At 35.0% G+C, this 23,301-nt stretch overlaps 1 protein-coding gene across 6 annotated transcripts; it reads left to right on the top strand.

Annotated features, from left to right (window-relative positions):
* Positions 1-1,050: 1,050 nt before the first annotated feature.
* Positions 1,051-23,083, top strand: LOC116854052 (pyruvate dehydrogenase (acetyl-transferring) kinase, mitochondrial). Of its 6 annotated transcripts, none has more exons than XM_032835551.1 (9): positions 1,051-1,420; positions 19,067-19,228; positions 19,520-19,727; positions 19,808-19,992; positions 20,077-20,238; positions 20,517-20,695; positions 21,169-21,393; positions 21,497-21,720; positions 21,812-23,083. In XM_032835551.1, exons 2-8 carry the CDS (start codon positions 19,150-19,152, stop codon positions 21,683-21,685), a joined length of 1,227 nt encoding a protein of 408 aa, XP_032691442.1. In that variant the 5' UTR covers positions 1,051-1,420; positions 19,067-19,149; the 3' UTR covers positions 21,686-21,720; positions 21,812-23,083. The 6 variants fall into 6 exon arrangements, with proteins under 6 accessions (XP_032691442.1, XP_032691439.1, XP_032691437.1 ...); XM_032835550.1 differs by lacking the exon at positions 1,051-1,420 and adding an exon at positions 14,735-15,107; XM_032835549.1 differs by lacking the exon at positions 1,051-1,420 and adding an exon at positions 16,853-18,506.
* The last annotated feature ends 218 nt before the right edge of the window (positions 23,084-23,301 follow it).

Below are 23,301 nucleotides of genomic sequence, written 5' to 3'. Positions count from 1 at the left end.
TGAAAAAGTCCTGAGTACATTTGTTCGTCCTCAGGACTTTCTCAAGTTACGGCTACGGCAATTTGTATGTGAAGGCCCTTAATGCCCGTTTCTACCAACTTTGATTAACTTAAACCGGATAGTTATTTCAACGAAGTTGACCAATCGCATAATTTTGTTACCCAAAATTGACAGATGCGATTGGTCAATTCGGCCGGTCAAGTTAACCAAAGTTGGTAGAAACTGGCATAAAATGATCTTAATTTCTCGTTTGACTTTTTAAGATGATATTAAAGATTCACAAGATTCGACTATAAATACCGGCCACAGACTTTCTTTTCCTCATTTAAACTCGGTCAAACGCAGTTTTCATCCCATAGAAATGCGATTTATTAAACAGAAATATTTATCACAATTCTCATTATATATCATATGAAATAACATTGCTGTCTCGTAGCCATTTTCGCAACAAAGGTGTCAAGTGACGTGGACGTCACACTGATATCGTTACACTGTGGAATATCATTTCGCATTTTGTGTTTCGAATGATTTGAGGTACAGTGAGTCGCAAAATAGTTTAGACACAATGAATTTCAGAGTGTAGCCGATGATCCAATAAGATAACTTATTTCTTACTACTTCGCCCTCTTATTGGACCATTGGCTACGCACTGAAGTTCATTGTGTCTAAACCATTTTGTGACCTACTTGTACTCCAAATCACTTGAAGCCGCAGTCGTGACTGATAAGTAGCTGCGTGTTCAGCAGAGAAAGCTGCTTTGCGATTATTGAAGAATTTAGGTTGCATTCCAAAACATCCTTTTCGAGGAAAATTTTACTCAATATTTATAATTCACGTTACATATATTATAGAGTATCGAGTAAAATTTCCTCAAAAAGGACGTTTTGGAATACAACCCTGATTAATATATACTCTTAATCTTAATTAAAGAACATGTACTTTTCTGTCGAACGCAGCTTTATCCAAATCATAATTAAATGGCGCGAGCAACGCGCGGCGCGTGACGCGCGCATGCGCGGCCCGCCGCGACTCCGCGTAAGCCGCAGAAAGCTCGGTAGTGGAGCCTTCGGCACTCGGTGGCACTCGTTGACGTGAATCTCACCGGACACCGTTCGACGAACATCAACGGCGCGTCGCGCTTATCCTCGTATGCTACGTGCGAAGACGAAGTGTGCTCTCGTCGAGCTGACCAACAGAAAGAGATAGAGAAAGACGAGTGAGGGATCATTCTTGGGCGAGGAGTTTTCCTGCTTGGCAGTTAAGTCGATCACGCACGACGACCAGAGTTCATGTGTAACGACGACGACACATCGCGAGATGAAGCTCACACGGAACTGCCTCAACGGCATCGCCAAGATGTTGGACTTCTACTCGCAGTTTAACCCTTCACCGCTCTCCATCAAGCAGTTCTTCGATTTCGGTAAGTGTCCCCTCGATCGCTCGCTCTCTCTCCGTCCTTCTGTTATCCTTTTCTTTCCGTCAACGAACGCGCGAGAGACTCGGCTGATGCGAATTCGTCGTCTAGCTGGCTGGCGTTTCTTCGTGGTCTCGATTTATGTCACGACAGCGCCCGTCCCTTCGTTCGTTTAACGGCGATCAGACGCGATTAATGACAGGGGGACCGCCGCCGGCGGCGATATAATTTACGCGTGTTTTACCCAACAGCAGTGCTCCATACGTAGCGTAACGGAAATGGTAACTTCTCTTTCTCTCTCACACTTTATCACGAAGATATTAGTACAGACAACTTGGCTGGTGTTTGGGCGCACTGTCAAAAGTGACAGGGCTTACACGTGTCGCGTACTTTCGCCGCGTTTATGACTGTTTATCATTCGGGTGACGCGATGCAGATAGGGCACTAAATCAAAAAAGTGCAGCATTTGCCGAGCGATAAAGTTTCTCAATAAATAATGATACTGAGAACTGGCGTTAATAAAATCGCATCGGCGATTGTATCTTCTATTGCTCGACCGGGTGAAGCAATTTTGATACACCTTTGATGGTACCTTTGCACTTTCGCCATGTGGCAGCAATATCATGATGTTGCCTGGATATTATCAAGATTTTTGAACATTTTATATGCAAAAGATGAGAATTTTAGCCAAAAAATATTTGGAAGGCTGCTGTTCATATTCAGTTTTTACTTTCAGCTCAACTGATGCACGAACTGATGCTCATATAAATTAAGAAAATTTCTTTTGTTTATGTTTCGTATTAATCAGTGTCTCTCAATCACTTCGACAAAGTAAAGATGTACCTGCTGCAATTCCCAACTTAATGCCATCAACATGTGATTCAATAAACATATATAAAAAAAGCCCGCGCATCTTAATTGCTCCAATACTTTTCTCTACACAAATTTTTGAAAACATTCATTTTTCTGACTTATTAAAAGTTAATCGTGATGCGTATTAATTGATGTTTCATAAAGCAAAGAAAAAGAAGTGTTAGAACTCACAAGAGAGCAATAAAGGAGAAATACACGAGATTCTTTTTCTCTTTTCATGAAATGATATTATTTTTAAATAATAATAATTAGCAAATTTTGAGAGATTTTCTCAATTTTAAAAATATGCACGAATTTAAAAAATTTTTTGGGAATTTTGTTTCCACGAAGAAATTTGTACGCGTTTTAAGAAAATGTATATTTTCTTATTTGGGAAAGGAATTTTATATATTTTATTAATTTTATATATTTTATTTTAGTATAAGTAAATATGTTATTAATACCCAACGAATAAATATTGTTTTTTATTTCTTACATATTTCTTCTCTCACAGTATAGGCGCACAGATATCTATAGATCTAATTTCTTATTTCGTTGCAATACCGAAAAATGCCAACTGAGAACTGGCACTTGTAATATTCATTTTGACTGTGCATAATTTGTACCTTCCCGTCCATCGGTATTTTTGCGAACAACACTTCTTTTTAGAGAGATGTTTAGCTTTCTTAATCTTCTCCGTTTAATAACAAAAAAACATCTGATCATCGTGACGTCCGTTACGATATTTACACGGGACTAGACGACCTTCAGCGTGTCACGTAGCGTATGCTCTATCGTTGGTAAAGTACGATAGCAGATATATCTATGATGTAATCGCTGTATGCACAATTCACACGTTTTCCCTCTCGTCGCGTCTGCAGAATATTCCGGAATATACATGTGATCAATTTTCGCAGCATTGTTCTCGTTTCTTCATGCAGGTCAAGAGTGACATTGTTGCTTTCTAATGTAAACATACAAAGCAGTGAAGAAAGACTCTGGTATGACTAGTGAAAAAATGCATATACGAACAGCAGTGAAATTTGAACAGACTGACTCGAGCACTGTCGATTCTGTATTTTTCGCAAAGAGATACAAAGAATCTCGGAAACATAACTTGAAAGAGCTCCTGGGACTGTATTCTGGACGGATATTGAACGCTAAATATTCCTTTCTGATTTTTTCACTGAAACTACGTTATACGAGCGCTCGTATAAGATAAACGGAACTTGGAATTAAAAGGCGATATTCATGGTCAGATCTTATATATAAAATCGTCTTAAGTTCATTTTCAAATACTGTACAGATTTTTTCATTAGTTACGAAATATATTTAAAGAAGAGAACTTAAAAAAAGAACTTGTTAAATTATCTAAAAAGAAAATATCGTCTTTAATTTCTTATTTAAAAAAATTATTTTCATTAAATTTAAGATAATCTTTTTTCTATTGAAGTTGAAGACAATCTTAGATTGCATCCCAAAACGTTCCTTTAAAAAAAAATTTTTTATTGGAAATCCACAGTATATGTTTAACGTGTGAACTACAGATTTTTAATAAAATTTTCCTGAACAAGAACGTTTTGGAAAGCAACCTTAAATATAAGATCGGACTATGAATATTAGCCTTGATATTCGCTAATTTCGTCTGGAATATAAAAAATCGCATCACGATCGATGAAAAATAAGCATATGTACTAATCTGTACATAAGGAAGTTCAGTGTCGCTTTTCAGAGACGTAGTAATATAGAATGCGTGATCGAGGTCAATCACCTACGTTTTCCTACTTCAATTGTATGAGTATATTGCGTGTTTTGTTTAGCGGTTATTCGTACGCATCGTCGTAGCACGTCATCGCAGAGAGAAAACGTCACAGACGAGTCTGAAAGAAGCCTCGTAGGCTTCACTAGAGCCCATCGTAATGCATTTCACAGAAGGAGAAGCACGCTCTCTGCGATTTATTGATTCATGCTTTATGAAACGTCAGTTGATGCGCAGCGCGATTAACCCTGGTTGGATCAGAAAAATGACTGTTTTCAAGGATTTATGCGAGGAAAAGTATTGGAACAATTAAGCTGCGGTTTTTTTTATTGAATATGTAGATAGAATTAAGTTAGGAACTGTATATCTTTACTTTGCGGAAGTGATTCAGAGACACTGATTGATCTGACATACAAGCATAAACAGAAGAAATTTTCTTAATTTATATGAGTTCGTGCATCAGTTGAACTGAAAATAATACTAAAAACTGAAGATGCAAAAAATAGCAACTTTCCAAATATTTTTGGCTAAAATTGTCATTTTCTTTTGCACATAAAAAAACGATTGTAAATTTGAAAAAAATATTTTACAAATATCATAAAAAATCTATTGTAAATAGTTCATTTTTTTGAGGAAACATGTTTTTTTATAAACATACTAAATTAAAAAATTATATCTTTAATAGTTTTTTAGTTATTTATATCTATAAACTTGAAAAATGCGATTCCGAGAGAAATGAATTCAAAGGTTTAAATATTGTTATTTTATGTTTAACTATAGATTTTGACTACTTAAACTTAATCAGCTATTTCCGGCGCCATAAAATATATCTTCTAACTTCAAACATATTTTCCTTAGCAATCTTATTGTTTTTACGAGCCATTCTAGTTTTAGTGACTTGTACAAGCCTTAACGCTCGACAATCTTCAGTCGTTCGACGTCGTGTTGATTGACGGAAATGTTGGCCTAAGAATCAATTTTTATTTCCAAGATTTTCATGATTTTTAATAAGAACGTAAAATCTTCATCAAAGATGCAGGCTCTATTTAACTACTAAAGCAGCAGTTTCTATAGTTTTCGAAGTAGAAATTTAATATGTGTGTTCTAAAACGATTTGTCACACCGCAGTATTGAAACTTTCATTATTGTTTTAGATGTAACCAAAGCTCTAAAGCGTCGTTTCAATAAATCTTGGGAGAAAAGTTCTTCGTAAATCGGTCGGAACTCCCCTATTCGCACTCTTTGTTTCCTATCCACCTGAATTTATAGTCTGCAACTCTCCAATAAACATTTAAATTTACATGTAAAACTTTGCGAGTGTATTCTCAAGGCTTCAGACTTTTAAAATATATATAAAAAAAGAGAAAAATCTCTATTTCTTGAACCCAACAAGGGATAGAATACTCCCTAAGGACTTCTTGTTGCGAGAATCTGCACTAGAACTTGGAACGTCTCTTCGTAGCTATTTAAATCATCATGCACAAGACCAGCGAAACGCACGAATGCGTCGAAAATTTCAATTATGCGGACGACTATGCGGACTTTATCGTAACGACAACATCCTGTTTCACCTTCGGCCCGGGAATTTCCATTTCCTTCATGCCATTCGTCGTAACTTGTCGCAATTTAAAATCGCTCGACATGCAGAGGAAACTTTCAAATCGAGAGAACACTCCTAAAATTTGATTAGAATCCATTGAGTTTCCGTGGAGATTTTTCTGGCCTCAAGTAGGATTTCCATTCGAGGAAGTGACGAGGCAAATGGCAATCTAATGCTCATAGAGAACGCAAGCGTGCGGAGGTAGGATTCACGCATTGGAGGATTTGGCGTATATGTGCGCCCTTCAGCTTTCACCGGGTCAAGGTTGTATTGGATCAGCACTTGGAGAAAGCGGCATCAGCTCCGGTCACTGCCATTAGCGCTTATGAGAATATGGAGAACGAAAATAGAAGTACCGCGTGCGCACGCGAGTATTATTGCCGGACCGCACCTTGGAGCGTCGCCGCGAATTTTTTTGGCGAGTTTCCGCGAGGAAATCGCGAGAAAAGTGGGTGGGGATATGCGTGGTGGAATTTGTACTCCGGCTTTTGGTCGCGTTGCTGTCTGAAATCGCACTTGCCCACGCACTCGCCTTGACGCAGAGACACGCGTTTGGCCAATAGTACACGCGTGTTATTACCGTGAAATGGATACATTTTCAAGGATAGACGATAGATACGTACATACATCGCGCGCAAATGGAAGAATCGTGCTCCGACTCGATATAATCTTCCTTTTTTCCTGTAGTTTCATGACATTTCGAGAATTTTATTATCTTGAATATTGCACTGAGTAAGAAATACTTGAAATTTTATTTGTGGGGTATAAAATTTATTTCACAGAGAAACGAAGTTAATTTTACAGAAATAACTTGGGAAAAAATGAAGGCAAGGTTGATCAAAAAATAATTTGGATTCAGAGTCAGTTCGACGTAGAAGGTAAGATTCATTATTTGCGTTATAAGATCGAGAAAAGTTCCGACACATCTAACATCTGTCAAACATCTTCCTATTCTAATGATTATTCATATTAGTATCCAGCACACGAGTCTCTTATGCCTTACAGTTCTCTTAATGCAATTGAATTAAATTTTGTTTCTCACAAAAATGACCTTTATGTCCCACAAATAAATTTTCAAATTTTTTTTCTCAGTATATGGCCGACGAGTAAATTTCAGTGCACGAAAAAGTTTCGATATCTTCGGAATAAATAAACTTAAATCCATCTTCAGCCTTCTCTTTACTTGTGAGGTCATGAATAATAATCCAACTAGTATTAAAACTAGTATTAAAAGTGATAAGAAAAAGGATTAATAATAAAAAGAATAATGTATTAGATATTTCTTTTTAGACATAGTGCTGAAAATTAATTTAATTTATGTTTATTTATTCTAAAGATATCGATTTTTTTCATTTAACAATTTATTTGTTTTATTCTGTATGAAGAAATTTCTATTCATAGTCGAAGTCGAAAATTCGGTTCGAATTTACAATGAATTTCGCGTATGGAAAACTTGCTGATCGCTCTTGTGTATCGTTGCGATTTAAAGATCGCGATTCCTCCTAGGTGGGACTGCGAATTGTTAATTTCGGTCGCGTTTTATTTACGAAGTGTCTTTCCGACTTTCTCAATGTCAAGTAAATTGAGACTAACGTCAACATTTCGTAGTTAACGTTATTCCATCCAAATTAGAAGTCGTGATCTAATATTCTACATACATACACATAGGCTTTACATCGTGCATATAAATTCTATTTACGTATGCGCGTTGGCGTTATCGAACTGCCATCCGTTGGACTTTTCACGATGTTGATGATGATTTTTCATTCGTCGCGCTACTGCGTCTTTGATAAACGATGAGTCGAATGTCACGAAGCGCGATATCCGATGTGTTCTAGTAGCGCGACCAAGGCCACCGGATGAATGCGCGTTGATGAAAATTATACGCTACACACGATACAGAGTGAATAGCCGCAGTAATTGAATACGCCATACGTTGTGGCCACAGTCACGGCCAGTTTCATGTTACCCTGACATCAGTTCGGTTTGTTCTCGCGTTTTTTCCAGATACACATTCTTTCAGAATACACACGCACTGATCTCGCGATTGCAACATCGAAGAGGAGGATGTTTGAGATTCGGACGAGTCTTGACGATTTCGACAGCACGGATTCTTTCGAGCAATCGAGGTCAAGGCGATAAACAAAACCGGCCAATCAGTTCCGAAATCGCACAACAATGTTGTCTCGACGCGTCTCGTGTTTCTTTCTTCTGTTTTGTTCTTTCTTCTTTTTGTAAAAAAAACGTACCAATGTCTGGACACTGATAGGAGAGACGGGGTCTATGGCCCGTATTAATAGTCGCCAGTGGAAACTCGTTTCACGTGAGATACTTAGATTTGAATTCAGAGTTGGCCACCAGTTTTTCACAGTCAAATCGTACGATATATATGACATTACATTTGTAATCGTGATTCAGCTGAAAAACTCACATCTCGCTATAAATTTAAACCTAAAAATCTCACTTGAAACGAGTTTCAAGTAATGACTATTAATTCAAATGATTCTGCGTTATTAAATCCTATAAAAAACTCAAAGTTATTATATTAATAAATTTATAAGAATTATTATCTTCTTAGTTCAATAATTGTATATTGTGGGATTATAAGATATCACTGATTTTAATCAAACACTTAAAACCTTAAGATTTTAATCAAACACTTAAAGCCTTAAAAAAAAAATAATTTGTCTTGTTTCCTTTATGAAAAATGTGTGGCAACTCTGGATGTGATGGATAGTCACGTTTGCATGACTTTGCTTACAACTTAATTAATAATTTTTTAGATATATATGGGGATAATACTTTTTTCTTCTATCTGAAAATCTTCTATCTTTCACCTACATAAATATGTGCACAATAAAAAAAGATATCATATATATATATTTTTTTTAATCATTATGTAAAAAGTGTGATAACTAGATTCTTCTTCCCTAATCCTGATCTATGAAACTCTGATACTCTATTATCAGATAGTCTCCCCTATCTAAATCTGGACATTCTTATTGTTTTGTTTTTTAAATATAAGTATATTTATTCTTTCAATATAGAATATATACAATCTTCCATGTTTTGAAAGTTTAAATATTCGTATTTAAAGACCAAAACGATAAGTAGCGTTCAGAAATAGATATCATATTATTATCCATTAATATTTTTACCTTGCGAGATCGCTTTGTATAGAAATTCACACTTTGAATAGAAATTCGTCTTTCCCTCGTACACCGCATCTGTGAGAAACCGTCGATTGAGAAACATATCGTTTAAAGATTTAAAAGCGTTCAGTTGGATGAAATGCTTCATTATTATTAAGATTGTATCGGGATTATTATCTGTCACATATTATGCAAACTATATATCTATGGATATGAATATTTCTCCTCGCGAAATTTAATCTTAATTTATTTAAATAAGTGGTTGAATAAGGAGCTTTGCCATTAATTATGTCTCAAAATAAGCTTCATTAGGAGACATACGGTTTGCAAAATCGATGAACAATGGAAAAAACGAGGAACTAGTGCGAATTTTTTAATGAGAATAACGAGCTATTTCACGAGTGTAAATGGAGAAAATTGCTCCGAAACCGGTCGGAAATAACGGATGTTAGCAGGCGAATCATTTTCCTTTCCGCGAAACACTTACGGCGTACATTTTTATTTGTATTCTCTGCACCGACAAGTATCGTCACTTGTTAAAACATTTCGACGCGAAAGGGATCATAAACTCATTCTGTCTTCGTTTCAGAAAGAAATCGTGCTGCAAGATCGACGAATGCGACATTTTTATTTCTGCGACTTAAAGATTTGTCCTTCAAAATCACGGCCAAGCCACATGCGCGCTGCGTGTGAGGCCGGCGGCACAAAGAAAAACGTAAATAGTAAAACTTAAGCAATAAGCAGATTGACGAACTGATGATTCCTCTTACGCTTCAAGAATAGTCAGTAGATTGTGGTTAGTCCATTTTCTCACTGCTTAAGTCTTACTGTCTTGTGTTTTTCCGTGTGCAATCCGCTTAAAAGGCCAATATAACGCTATGAAAAAAAGCATATTTTTAGAGATTAATTTTACGAAAATAAATCAACCGAATGTTTTGAAACATTGCACATTAATTAAATAACTATTAAACTGTATATACTTGAGGTCAGAAAACCAAAAAGTTTTTTAAATATAATTAATTATAAATATAATTAATTATATTTAATTTTAATTAATATAAATTTAATTATTATAAATATAATTATAAATATAATTAATTATAATTTAGTAGTTACTTAATTAATACACAATGTTTTAAGATATTCGGTTTATATATTTTCGCAAAATTAATTCCTAAAAATACGCTTTTTTCAGAACGTTACATTAGTTTGGTCCCTTAAGAGCAAAAAAACAAGAGAAAAACGTATCTCGTCGCAACAGACAGGTTGAGAATACGCACACACACATATAACAGAGTCTTCCTCGTGCCACAGCAGATCAGAGAGATAATATGTGGGAAACAGCTGTTAAACTCACATGCCCGACTCGTTCGACTTGGTGTTGCGTATTTTATCAATGCGCGTTGCGCAGCGCCTAATCGAGAGCTCGGTGCTTTCACTGTATATTTACGTTCACTATCTTCCGATACTTGCGCGCTTATCTTAAGGCTTAAACGCGCAAACAGTATACGGTCTATGATAGCTCGTATCCTCAAGCAGTTTATGCGGATTAGACGTAAGCAAGATCAGATGATATCAGCTAGCATAACGCGTTTTAATTCAGGATCGGCATCGCCAGTAATGTAGCTTGAATTATTTCCTATTTTTTAAAGAATTTACCGATTTCTTTGCTTACGATTATTTTTATTAAATTCTCTGGACTTTTGATAGACCCTATATATCGTTATCGGTAAAAGAAAAACTTTTTCCGCACTACGCTAGGTTAATCTTTGTTAGCAGTACTTGTCTGGTTTATAAGTTCATGGAAACACGAACACGGGATCTATTTCGATTTCAGCTGACGTTACCTCACGACGTAGCCTTAGAAAGCCTTGAAATCGTCATGTGAACGATTTATCTCATCGATTATAAAATGCATTTAGATATTGCGGTATTATCGTCACGATAATCGATCGATCGATCGACTTTACAATTTGGTTCATTATAGCGAAAATAAGATGTTTATTGCCAATTTAGGTAATCGTCCATTTAAGCCATTTCAACATTTTTATTATACTAATATAGCAATTATTTTTATTATACTAATATAGTAGATTCATCGAAACTTATACTGTGATAAAATTCTGCTGATGTTATTTCTGTTGGAAAAATAAAGACTCACTTTAGCTCCAGTGAGAAATCCATCGTACATTATATAATTACGTGAGTATTGCGATATCGTTACGGAATTTACACGCTTACAGCATCAACATTGCGTAAGTCTCGAATTATCGTGAGAATTTTCGTGGAAAAATTATACCTCGTGTTGCGCTGTGTTTTTTTGAGTAATACACACACACATGCGCACGATTACATTTAATAATAACATTCTTAATAATTGCGGATTGGTAAAATACTAAACAAATAATAACATCCGACGAATTTTGTCAGCCTCTGGCACATTTCTGCAAACAGAGGTTGCATAATGCATACTAACGCAGCTATATGGTACAAACAACGTCATAAATAAATACAAGCGTGCAGTGTGATACGAAGCCTTTAACAATGAAGCAGGGATTCTTAATTCTTTTCACGCCGTGAGATCCATTGGTAATTTTCCTCAGATCAATTTTAAACGCATATCAAATGAAACACCGTAAAAATATGGCGAAGAACGATTTTATCGAAATATTAAAGAAGATAAGAACAGGTTTTGCCGATGCTGAATTTCAGGAAGAATTAAGTTCCTGAAAGTAAAGACGTAAATTTTTTGCCACAAGAATTACTAGATTCTCAGGAAACAATCCATTGCCTGGGGCTTGCCACAAGCCCTAGATTGAGAACCTCTAAGTAGTAGAATGATAGTGAACATCTTATCTTTGCGGAATGCCACGTTAACATCTGTGCACCTTGGGCTCTAATTTTGTGCGTCATTCGTGTCTGAATGCTAATTCGAAGATGCGAAAACGACAAAGGCACCGGTTCTCGCTATTATCTATTAGCCCGAAGAACCACAACTGGTCAGAGATGAACATTCGTTTAAATATAACCGCGAGACAATACAGTCATCGTATCTTCCACATGTCGACGTCTCGAACTTAATCCGCTTCACAAAATAAAAATACTTCGTGTGTGTTCTCAATGTGCTCGAAAATTTCTTTTTATACGAATACATAACAAATTCACTTGATATTGCACTTGCAACGTGCAAGGACGATTCTTTATCAATGCCATTTAGTTTTATCAATGCCATTTAGTTTTATCAATGTTTAGCAAACCATAGATTACTTACGTTGCCTGACAAATAAGATACTTTCCCGAAATATACATTTTATTGAAATTAAGATCATTTGGGATTTTAAGAGAAAAAAATATATTTTCACAGAATATACTCTTTCTCGAAGTCGCCAAAGTTAGGATTTCTTTAATATAAATTTATTCTACGATTTTATAAGCTTTTATAAGGAAAGATTTATTTTTAAGTTTTTATTATATTTTTTAACAATGTTGTTTCTCACATTGTCTCAAAGTCCAAAACAGGCGCGTGCGGTCAAACTTTGAGGAGAAAAAAGAAAAGAATACAAAGCCGAATACAAAGCCGAGATAAACGGAGTGGAATAAAGATAAAGAGATGTCTAATTTCTTGGGCACTTGCTGCGACTGTTTGGCACAGTCGACGTGCATTTTGCACCTTGTTGATAAAATGAAAGAGACTATTTGCGGGTTTGGCAATTATAATGCATGTATAGCCGTACATGGCGGGAACAAGGTCCAGAAGACGACAGTCCAGAATCCATTTCCATTTTTGTAGGTCAGACTATAAACATTTGATAGCAATTCACGTCACACATCGCTTTCGGCGGAATTTCGATGCGTCGTTGATTTTTTCCTCATTCCGCCCAACTCCGAGATTGCCTGTGACGTGAATAGAGACCGTTGCCAAATATCAAGAGATAGAGAGAGAAAGAGAACTCCGTGTTATTTTTTTTGAGTGTCTCGTGTAAGGTCAGATATTCCATTATCGAGAACAGAGCGATTCAGTGATTGAAGAGCTCAAAGGTAAAACAAATTGTGCATAATAATATTTGTTACGAGATTATCAAGTAAAAATAATTAATTATATACATCAGAAAAATATCGTCAAGATAACTAGTTAATCTTTGTCCAAATTTAATTTGTTTACCGATTATTTAAATTCGGCTTTTGTAATTATTTTACTTTACATCATCATTGTTATTATTATTATTATCATTATTATTATATAATTAGTATTATAAAATTTACCACAATTGTATCAAAACATCTCTAAATGAGAAAAGAAAGAAAAACGAATAGTTGAATTTTTTTTAATAAAATTCTATTACAAGAATAACAATAGGTTTGCACGATGAGAGGCGCAATTTAATCAGAGCCGAAGCTCTCCAAACTAAACAATAACGAATGATTATACAAATATATGCTATATAGATATACTTTATGTATTTGTAAACGTTCGCTATTTCGCTTCGAGCAATGTTCGATATTCCGTCTCAGTGTCGTTTGGCACGTAGTGTCATAGCTTAGAAACGTGTGCTATGAGATATCTTTTTCGTTCTTCGTAAGCAGATTGTCGCGTTTGTCGAGTAATGAGGCAGTGTTTTTTCCCGCACAGCGTACTTCCCACAATAACAACAGAGTGCGAACGCGCGACACTCGCACGTATTTACTGGCATGTAAATGTAAAACGTAGATCGATATGCTAATTCCTACGAGGGTAATATCCTTATGTGCTACTTCCAACGCATATACTGGCACGTGCGATTGAATTTCCTGCAGAACTTCGAACCTTAGACACGTTAGGTGTCCAGTTTATCTCCGCGATCGATCAATAGAGATCGCACGTTGAAAGCAATTTATGTCGCGTATATTTATTATAAACTTAAGCAAGACCAAGCTGTAACCTTGTATAAAATAATACATCAAAAAATATTAATAAGAAATATCGTTGTTGTTGTTGAAAACGTCTATTTTTTATAAAATTAGTAATATCAGGTAGTTAGACCATGTAAAAGTAATTTACGTGCTTTCTTACACGAATAGAACTATTCAAAATGTTCTCATATAAAATATTTTACATAAATTTATAAAACAAATTTAAAATCGTTAAAATATAATATTGTTTAAATTTCTGTTCCCTCTCTCTCTCTCTCTCTCTATTTCTATAAAAAGAAGAAATGTTTGTTGATTTTATATCTGAGGACCATTATAATTTATTACTGTTTTAATAAAAAGAACGATATAAGGAAATTATACTAAACGAAAATACCATATATTGCGTTATAATAGCTTTATATATATTGCTACTTACTTACACATATAGTAACTACTGACTTCTTTTTATAGATAACCATATAAAAAATTAAGACAAAATAAAATTAAGATACACATAAAAAACGAAATATCGGAATTTCAAAAATCCCAAACATACTTGACCCAAAAACACTTGGGTGTCCGCCAAATACATATAATCTCGTAAAAATCACGATAAATTGTACACTATATTTTACTAATTGCGGAAAACTATTTTATAGATTTAGACTGGAAATAAACATTTTTTCTGAAAAAAAGCTTACATGTTCTAGTGCGAGTCGGGCACGCCAAGTGCTTTTAGATCTCTAATTTTGGAATTCCAACATTTTTTTCGTTTTTTATACTTAACTTAATTTTAATTTATTGTTTATTGCTTATTTTTTACTTAACTTAATTTTATTTTATCCTAATTTTTTATATGATTACTAAAAAGAAAGAAATCAGTAGTTAGAGCACAATTTGGTTCCTTGAATCCTCTGTATATTTTCCTCAGTATAACTCTTTCTCTTTTTTAGAATCTTTAAAATAATTTTCCAACTTTTAAAAATCGCTCTTTGAAGATTGGGTCTAGCGTGACGTTGGTAGCAAAGCCGCATATGTAATTATATTTAATAATTCATACGGTGTTTGTGCATTTGTGATTCCTCACTTGCAATCGAAGTGGGATTTAGCATTGAACTACATTGCATAACCGCGGAAGGGCGTTTCATGGTCGGGAACTTTCAGTACAATCGATCAGTACACGACAGTGTCTGTTGACGCACACACGCGAGGAGCGATATACGGGACAGAATGAACAGCTGCTACAGAATCTCCCGCTTATCCATTCTCATAGTGTCAAGTGAAATTTCAGTTAAAAGCTTCCTTTGCTTGATCTGCGTCTGGCCAGGGCTGATAAGGACGTTCAATTTCCCAGCGATTGGTTGTTCGGTTGGTTGCTTCTGAAATCAAATTGGGAGAAACGCCAGAGGCAGGCTCACCCCGAAGCGAATTCATGAGGATGTAATCTCTTTTTCTCTCCGATATTCAATACAAAGCTGATAACCGCTAGATAACTTTTAAACGTATCGCGCGGATCGTTCAATAACGTTATTTGATGGCAATTTGCGTACAAGGTTATCGATAATATCAGTAATACAAAGTGGCTTTATTAACTACAATTATTTTATTTTACGCAATTATAAGCCCATTATCCTTAACGGAATCCTTTTATATACTGGCCTCAAGAGGATTCTTCAAAATCAAGAGGAAAATATTCTAACATTCAAAAGAGAGGAAATCTAGCTATCTCCTATAATCCCACTGCTCTCCTTATTTCCTTTTTATCCTCTATAACCCCAATTTTCTTCCTTATTGTTTCATCTTGTTAGTTTTATTACTGTACTCGATACTTCCTACTAACACCACAAAATAATTTCTCCGCCTTTTTCTTCACTTCTTCCGATGTATCTTCTTACATCACCAAGAAAGAGTTTCCTATATCCTATAACTTCTATTATTCTTTGTACTTTAGTGTTTTTATTTGCGCAATGCCTGTCCTTGTATCATCTTTCTTCCGTATACTTTTAGTTTGCTTTCTTATCCTATCCGATGATCAAACATTTCCTCTTCATTTCTTGTATCCTCTTCTTCCTCCATCCTTTGTCTTCTATTATTACGTTTCCTCTATCAGATAATCCACAGAATATCGTTACTCTTTGAGTATCGTCACGTATTCTTCTTATCAACTACGTAGAACACGTCGTCGCGACTGTTTCACGCGCGTGCTTAAATTCAATTAAATGCCTGGGAATCGCCGGTGCGTGAATCCACAATTAACACAATGACGCACGGTTTCCACTTTATTAAAGCTGGTTAAAATTGCACGCAAACGTGTAATCATCATCGTTGACTGTTCGACATATATCTAGCCTCTCCATCATTTATACGTCGCGCGATAAACGCCATTATCAGTCGTTCCCATTCGCAAAGCGATTCAATGTATTATCTGATCTGTCCTGTGACGAAATAGCAAAAAAACATCTTTCGTTAAAAGAATTTCGTTTGCGATACTTTTCTAACTGACGAAGTTTTACGATACACCGAACGAACCCATTTTTCTCGACTTAATCTTCCGCGTACAACCATATTTTTGTGGAACATACAGTACAATCTGGATCTATTTGACCCAGACAACTTTAAACCTTAATTTTATTAAAAATTGGTAAAAATTGGTATTTTGTTATACATTTTCTTCTGTAAATATAGGGAAGCTTCAGCTATAAGATAGCAACGTAGTAAAATTTCCGCAATAGATACGAGAAAATTTCCAAATACGAATGTTTATCTGTACATACGGAAAAATACTATCCTACTACTAAGAAATATAATTACTCTGTTTATCTTCCTGCTTTTATGTAATGGTTATTTTTAACAAAGAACTTACCCACATTACCTTGACAAAAGTAAAAAATATACTGGTTATAAATTTTAGAAAAGCTCATCCTCTAATCTACACGCAGAAGAATACTGCTTTCGAGTGATCATTTGGGCCATTTGTCTTACTTGTTTTAAATATTTTTTACGTTCGAATGTCCGTAAATCTTGATTATAAATTTGTCATAAGCAACAAAACTACTCATACTACACTCTGAATTCTAGTAAATGTGACATTATTTTAATTAGAAATATATATTAAATTCAAATTCAAATTGCTTATCTAAAATTCAATTTGCTTACTACATAGAGTCAAACCAACTCTTTTTTCAATAAAATTTTGTAATATTCTTATAGAAAAAATTTAAAAAAATCTTGAGGATAAAAAGGATGAGTTTTTCTCAAATTTGTGATGAGTATATTTTAACCCTTAGCTGGCACATTCTACCATAATCACATAGCTGGCATACTAGCTGTTTGAGACCCCAACCACTAAAATGCTTGCTGCGTGGAAGCTATTAATTTTTTCACTTGAAAAAATTCCAAAATAGTTTTCAAATATCGACTTAAAAGATGTCATAGGTTATTTTAATAAGATGTAATATTGAATATGAAAAAAATTCGAGAACGTAAACAAAAACGAATAAATGACTATTTTTACTAAAACGCTGGGGCTTTTGGTACCCCAGAGTGTCAGCTAAGGGTTAAAACTATATGTGTGTGTCCTTCGTTAAAGATAATCGTTACTTAAAAGCAGAAAAATAAACCGTGTAATTGCTCTTGTTAGCAGTAGGATGATATTTTTCTATGTGTGCAGACAGACATTCGCGTTATTTGGAAATTTTCTCATACTCTTTGCGAAAGTTGGTGAGCGATCGAATATTCATTCGGGTCTCACAGATCCAATATTGTGCACGGAGGGTTGAATATTAATTGTTTTTCGTGAGACAGTTTGTTACCATCGTTGACAGTCTCGCCCGGTCTCGACGCGCCCTTTGACGGTCGCGATCGAAGTTCCATTACGAATACAAAGTTTGTTCATAGTTTCCACTTCGCAGTCTCCTTTTTTCTTTTTTGTAGCCTATTATACAGGACAGAGCCACGATTTTTTAGACTCACGGTCCCAATCCGCGACAAACTTCGGCCTCGTTGCATTCTCATGAGGTCGAGGTTTATTTTCAGAACACACTGTCGTTACGCACTCGGGCGTGTCTCAGGCATGTCTGTAAATAATTAAATTTTCACTCCAATGGGAAGATAAGCGGTTTTACGATCGATTTATTGGCGCACAGCCGCGCGTGCGATAACAAATAATTTATGGGCAGAATCGACCATCATTTCTACCGTGACGATTTTGCGCAACGAACTCGGCTGTGCTAATGACTCATTTTATGTGTAATTTTGGATTTCGAAAGTTTTGGCTTTTGTCGGTGCGATTCACGTCGTTCGACAAAACGAAATCGAAAACGTGAAATTTCAGCGAAAGCGATGTCAGTCGACGAGTAATGCGGAGGAATTTTATTAATACAGAGCTTCGGCTAATTATTGTGAATAATTCGTTGTATCGAGGAATCCAATATTTAGTAAAGGCGCTTTGAAGCACGAGTGAGCACGTGTCGAAGCTATAGCTCATATTTGTCAATAATGACAACAACACATTGTCGATGTAGGTCAGCGTATCATTGTGATTATTGGGACTTAGGTTTAAAGAAAGTTGATATCGATTTTCGGCAGTCTGTATGTACAGACAACAAGCTTGTTCGAAACTGGTTTTACGTGAACTTCGTTATTGCGGAGCGGATTATTTAAAACGTGTCTATACATTAAGAGAATAATTAAGTGCCTATTTAAGACGTATATGTACAACGACGAAATTATATATTAACGAAGTTTTAATGTTTGATGACGAAAAGTTTTAATGTATTCAAGAATTTGAGTTATCTTGTTGAATTTATTGGATGGAGCTACAAATTATTTCCGACAACGGTAATACAGATCTGTTGCTTCTTTTACAAAAGTTATTGGAAAAAATGGACTTAATTGTCTATACCGAATTTATTTCGAACCTCTTTATACCGAAGACTGTTTACATGCGTCATTGTTTTAATCACTATCATGAAACACGACATCCAGTTGCTGTGAAATATCAGCAACACATTTTCTAAAACTCACGTAGAGAAAGAAAATATAGACGCTGTTTCCCTTTGAGATAAATTGATTAGACGTACGCGTTCTTTCTTTCGATGGACTTTGCCGCTCGGTTGTTTGTACGCAATTATCTCGGGCTATTTGTCAAGTTGCCGTAAAACGCTCGTCGAACTTGCGGTTGCGTTTCCACAAACTTTCACGCGGCTTTGATACCACAATGATGAGTTATCACTCTACACGACGCACTTCTAACTCCAACAATAAATATGTATTTTACGTCTGGCGTACATGTAAAAAATATGATACGTGGCAAAACATGTTTTGATGAGCACCGCCATTACAGTTGTATGCACCGTCATTTCATGTTATGTCTCTTTATTAATTGCTGTCTTTTGCAGACATCAATTGATAAAGAAAGGGAGAAAGAAAGAGAGAAAGAGAGAAAAAAAGAAAGAGCGAAGAAGACAAGTCGAAAAAAGAAATGTGTCTGTCGAAAAAGTACTCATGCATCACACATTATCAAAAGATGTTTCGAAGACGTCTTTTTATTTCAATATTCTGTAAGATATGTTAGAATATATTATTTATTAAAAACTGATCACATTAATTCGAAAAAAAACTAATTCAAATATTTACAATATATTTTTAAATTGAAAATAAAACCTTTTTATAAAAGAATTTTATTTCTATTTATCTTTCCTTGTAGAATCACTGTCTTTCTGGCTGCACCATCTCTGATAAGAAATACCCTGTTTAAGCAACTTTTGCAATTATTTATGTGTTCGCAATTACAGTTATAACTCGCAATTATAGTTATAATTTGCAATTACAATTATATATGTATTTTTTAGGTATAAGTGCCTGTGAAAGGAAGTCTTTTATATTCCTGAGGAAGGAACTGCCGGTGAGGCTCGCCAACATTATGAAGGAGATTCACTTACTACCAGACAATTTGCTGAAGATGCCTAGTGTGGGTATCGTGAATAATTTATATGCCACATCTTTTGAGGAGATTATACACTTTGAGAAGGTTGAGATTAATCACAATAATTTGTATAAGTGAGTATACAAGAATCACGTCATCATCCTCCCGGATGATATCGTTAAAGTTTCCTTGTCATGAGCTTCTTTCTTTACAGATTTTGTCAGGCTTTAATAAAGATTCGGAACAGACACACCGACGTTGTCCAAACGATGGCACAAGGCGTCCTGGAGCTGAAGGAATCCCACGACGTGGACGTTCAGACCGAGAACAGCATTCAGTATTTTCTCGATAGATTTTTCATGTCGCGTATTTCCATTCGTATGCTGATCAATCAGCACAGTGAGTAGATATTAACTACTCTGGAAGATTGAGTCAATTGTATCGGTGTTCTAACCGACGTTTCTAAATCTTTCTGTGTTTCAGCGCTTCTTTTCGGTGGACTAAATGGGCACAATAGACACGTGGGATGTATAGACCCGTCGTGTGACGTGATAGGCGTCATTAAGGACGCTTATGAGAACGCACGGTTTTTATGCGATCAATATTATATGGCTAGCCCGGAACTTATAATCAAGCAACATAATGGCAAGTTTGAACTATGTTGATTGTACTAAGTGTTACACGCTAGTAAGTAGTATGGGATAAACGATTTTCTATAGAGGTAGATTCTTTTTATATCGCATAGTCATAATCGCCGTCATTGTTATTCCTACATGTTTTGTTATGACGAAATGCATATGTATTATCTTAATACAGTAAATGTTTGATAAAATATATTAGAATTCCAAGTTCTTTTAAAAGGGATAATAGTGACAGAGTTTTGGATTTAATTGTTGCGTCTTTCGTTTTCCTCTCTTTTTTAGAACTTGAACGCAGTAGCGAAATTAGGATCATTTACGTGCCGAGCCATTTGTACCATATGTTATTCGAGCTCTTCAAGAATAGTATGCGAGCTGTGATGGAACACCATGGGGAGGGTTCGGACAATTATCCACCGGTGGAAGTCATGTTAGTGCGTGGTAAAGAAGATATTTGTGTGAAGGTACAAGCAAAATACAGAGAAGGTACATGAAGGTTACAAAGAAGGTTTCTTCAATGTCGATTCAGCTTCTAGGCTGACGCGTAATTGGACTGGAAATTATACTTTTCTTCTTTTTAAATGTAATTTTTTTAGAAAGAGATTTTTTTTATAATTAGAAAGAGATTTAATTTTTTATGTGTGGGCATATGTGGACAAAAGTTCAAGGACCAGCAATGAACAAACCAGTAAGGTGAAAGTACCAATGTCCGGATATGTACCTAATTCTGGACAATCTTTTAAACTTTTAACATAAAATATATATGCATATATTGAATATATACATATATTCCAATATTGAAAGTTTAAATATTTGTATATGAAGACCAAAACAATAAGAATGCCCAGGATTAGGTACATGCTCGGGAATTGGTGCCTTTACCTTGAATATAGACTGGAAGTAAAGCAATTACCGTCAATTTGACGGTTTGTTTTAGATATCCGACAGGGGTGGTGGTATACCCCGTTCAGAAACGGACCATTTATTTAAATATATGTATAGTACCGCTCCGCAACCGAGCAGGTCGGACGCGCATACAGTGCCGCTTGCAGGATACGGTTACGGCCTCCCATTATCGAGGTTGTATGCCAGATATCTGCATGGCGATATCGTTCTGCTCAGCTGCGAGGGCTACGGGACAGATGCTATTATTTATCTGAAGGTATAGCCTGTCACAAATTTCGTCGTGGCAGATATGAATACGGAAAATAGAGGAGGTTTTTCGAAATGTAGAATAGAAGCGTTAATCGAATTTTTATTTTTAGGCCTTGTCTACTGAGGCAAACGAGTTGTTGCCAATATTCAACAAGACTTCATCGAAATTCTACCGTACCCCGGTGCCTACTGCGGACTGGAGCAGTCAGTGTGGCGGTGGAATGGCCACGAGGCAACTTAGTGTAAGTCATGTTCAAAATCACAGACTCCCTCACGGGATGCAAGGCAGTCATAGCTAGCAAAGCGCGATCGATGTGGGTCAGGAAACGATGGAGTGAGTAATTTATGGTATGACAAATGAGAACGCTTATTATCTCTTTTACGTTCACTTCAAACCGGCTAAATATTCTTCTTCTCTCTTACAGGAAACTGGGGAAAATCTTCTGACTTCGTGATCGCAAGAAACGATGTAAAAATCTCCTCGTAACAATTCACGGGGAAAAATAGATTTATACACCAAGCGAATACGAATATCGAAGGATTCCTCTACAGATCAGAGACAATTAGCTGTTAAACGAATGGAATACTATATCGGCCAAACATAAATTTGATATTCTTGTTTGTGCCGTAACTACATTACATATCAAATCAGTTATACAGATTTGATAATTTAGATTTTTTATTTCTGTTATATACTATGTATACGTATACATATATATGTATACATATATATATATATATATATATATATATATATATATATATATATATATATATATATATATATATATATATATGTATGTATATGTATGTATATAATTGTGTTATACATTATGTGCATATGCACAATAATATATATACATATTATTTGTTTACATTTATGTATATGTATATAAAGCGGAAATTTATAGGATAAACATCTGGCACAAGCATAGGACATCAAATTATACATGTGATTTTAATCTCTTTTGGGACTAGACTTTAAAGCAACATAAATATGACATCTGCCAATCATAATCATATGATGAGATTTCATTTTCTTGTTGCAGAATTGTATGAAATAATTTTTGTTTTTGTTAACAATAAATTAAAAAAAGGCTAAACATATGCATCAATATCCCTGAAGAGATTAATAACAATATCACGGGTTTTACAATCAATTCCAAGGAAAAAGGAGAAAAGGAAGGTTTTGTGAAAAATCTTGATGATATTAATAACAATTTGTTATATAATGAAACATCTAAATGAGCGTAAAAAATTGGACTATGACTGTGTTTGTAATATTAAGACTATATTAAAAATATTAATATTATGACTTAATATTAAGACTTAATATTAAGATTTAATATTAAGACTTATATTAAGATTAATATTAATATTGTATATCTGAGTGCGCATTTGGTCTTCTTTCAAAAATTATATTGTAAATCGCATCAGCATTTTTTTATGAAAAATTACTTTAGGAAAGATTTTTCATTATATTGAGAAATAACAATGAGATGTTTGACGAAGCATTTTAGATCATTAATAGAACAGGAACCTTAGATTATGTTCTAGATCTATCCAAAAAAAAGTTTTCAAATGTGACCACATTAGAAAATTTTGTTGTACATTTGACTATACAATTATCCATCTGTATAGTTGAATTTGAACTTGCAAAAAAACTTTAAATATTAAAAATTTTTATATGAATATAATAAGCGTTTTCTTTTTAGTTCTTATCTTACCGAACAATGGTTTTTCTAATTATACCGATGTTTATTACTCGGTGCTTGTATTATTCTCCTCATAGTACTCCGAATTTGTTAAATTTTCATTATCCACCGACTCCTTCTTCGAGATCTTTTTTCCAGCGAGGATTTTAGTCAACAATTTGATGCAATTTCGAAACAACGGAGAAGCTGGACATCTACTT

This window comes from Odontomachus brunneus, unplaced genomic scaffold (assembly GCF_010583005.1).
Source record: "Odontomachus brunneus isolate Ranch 3 - 2012 unplaced genomic scaffold, Obru_v1 Obru_scaffold_007, whole genome shotgun sequence".
Classification (NCBI taxonomy): domain Eukaryota; kingdom Metazoa; phylum Arthropoda; class Insecta; order Hymenoptera; family Formicidae; genus Odontomachus; species Odontomachus brunneus.
Note: the sequence above shows the minus strand (reverse complement) of the source record. Positions and strands in the feature narration are given on the sequence as shown.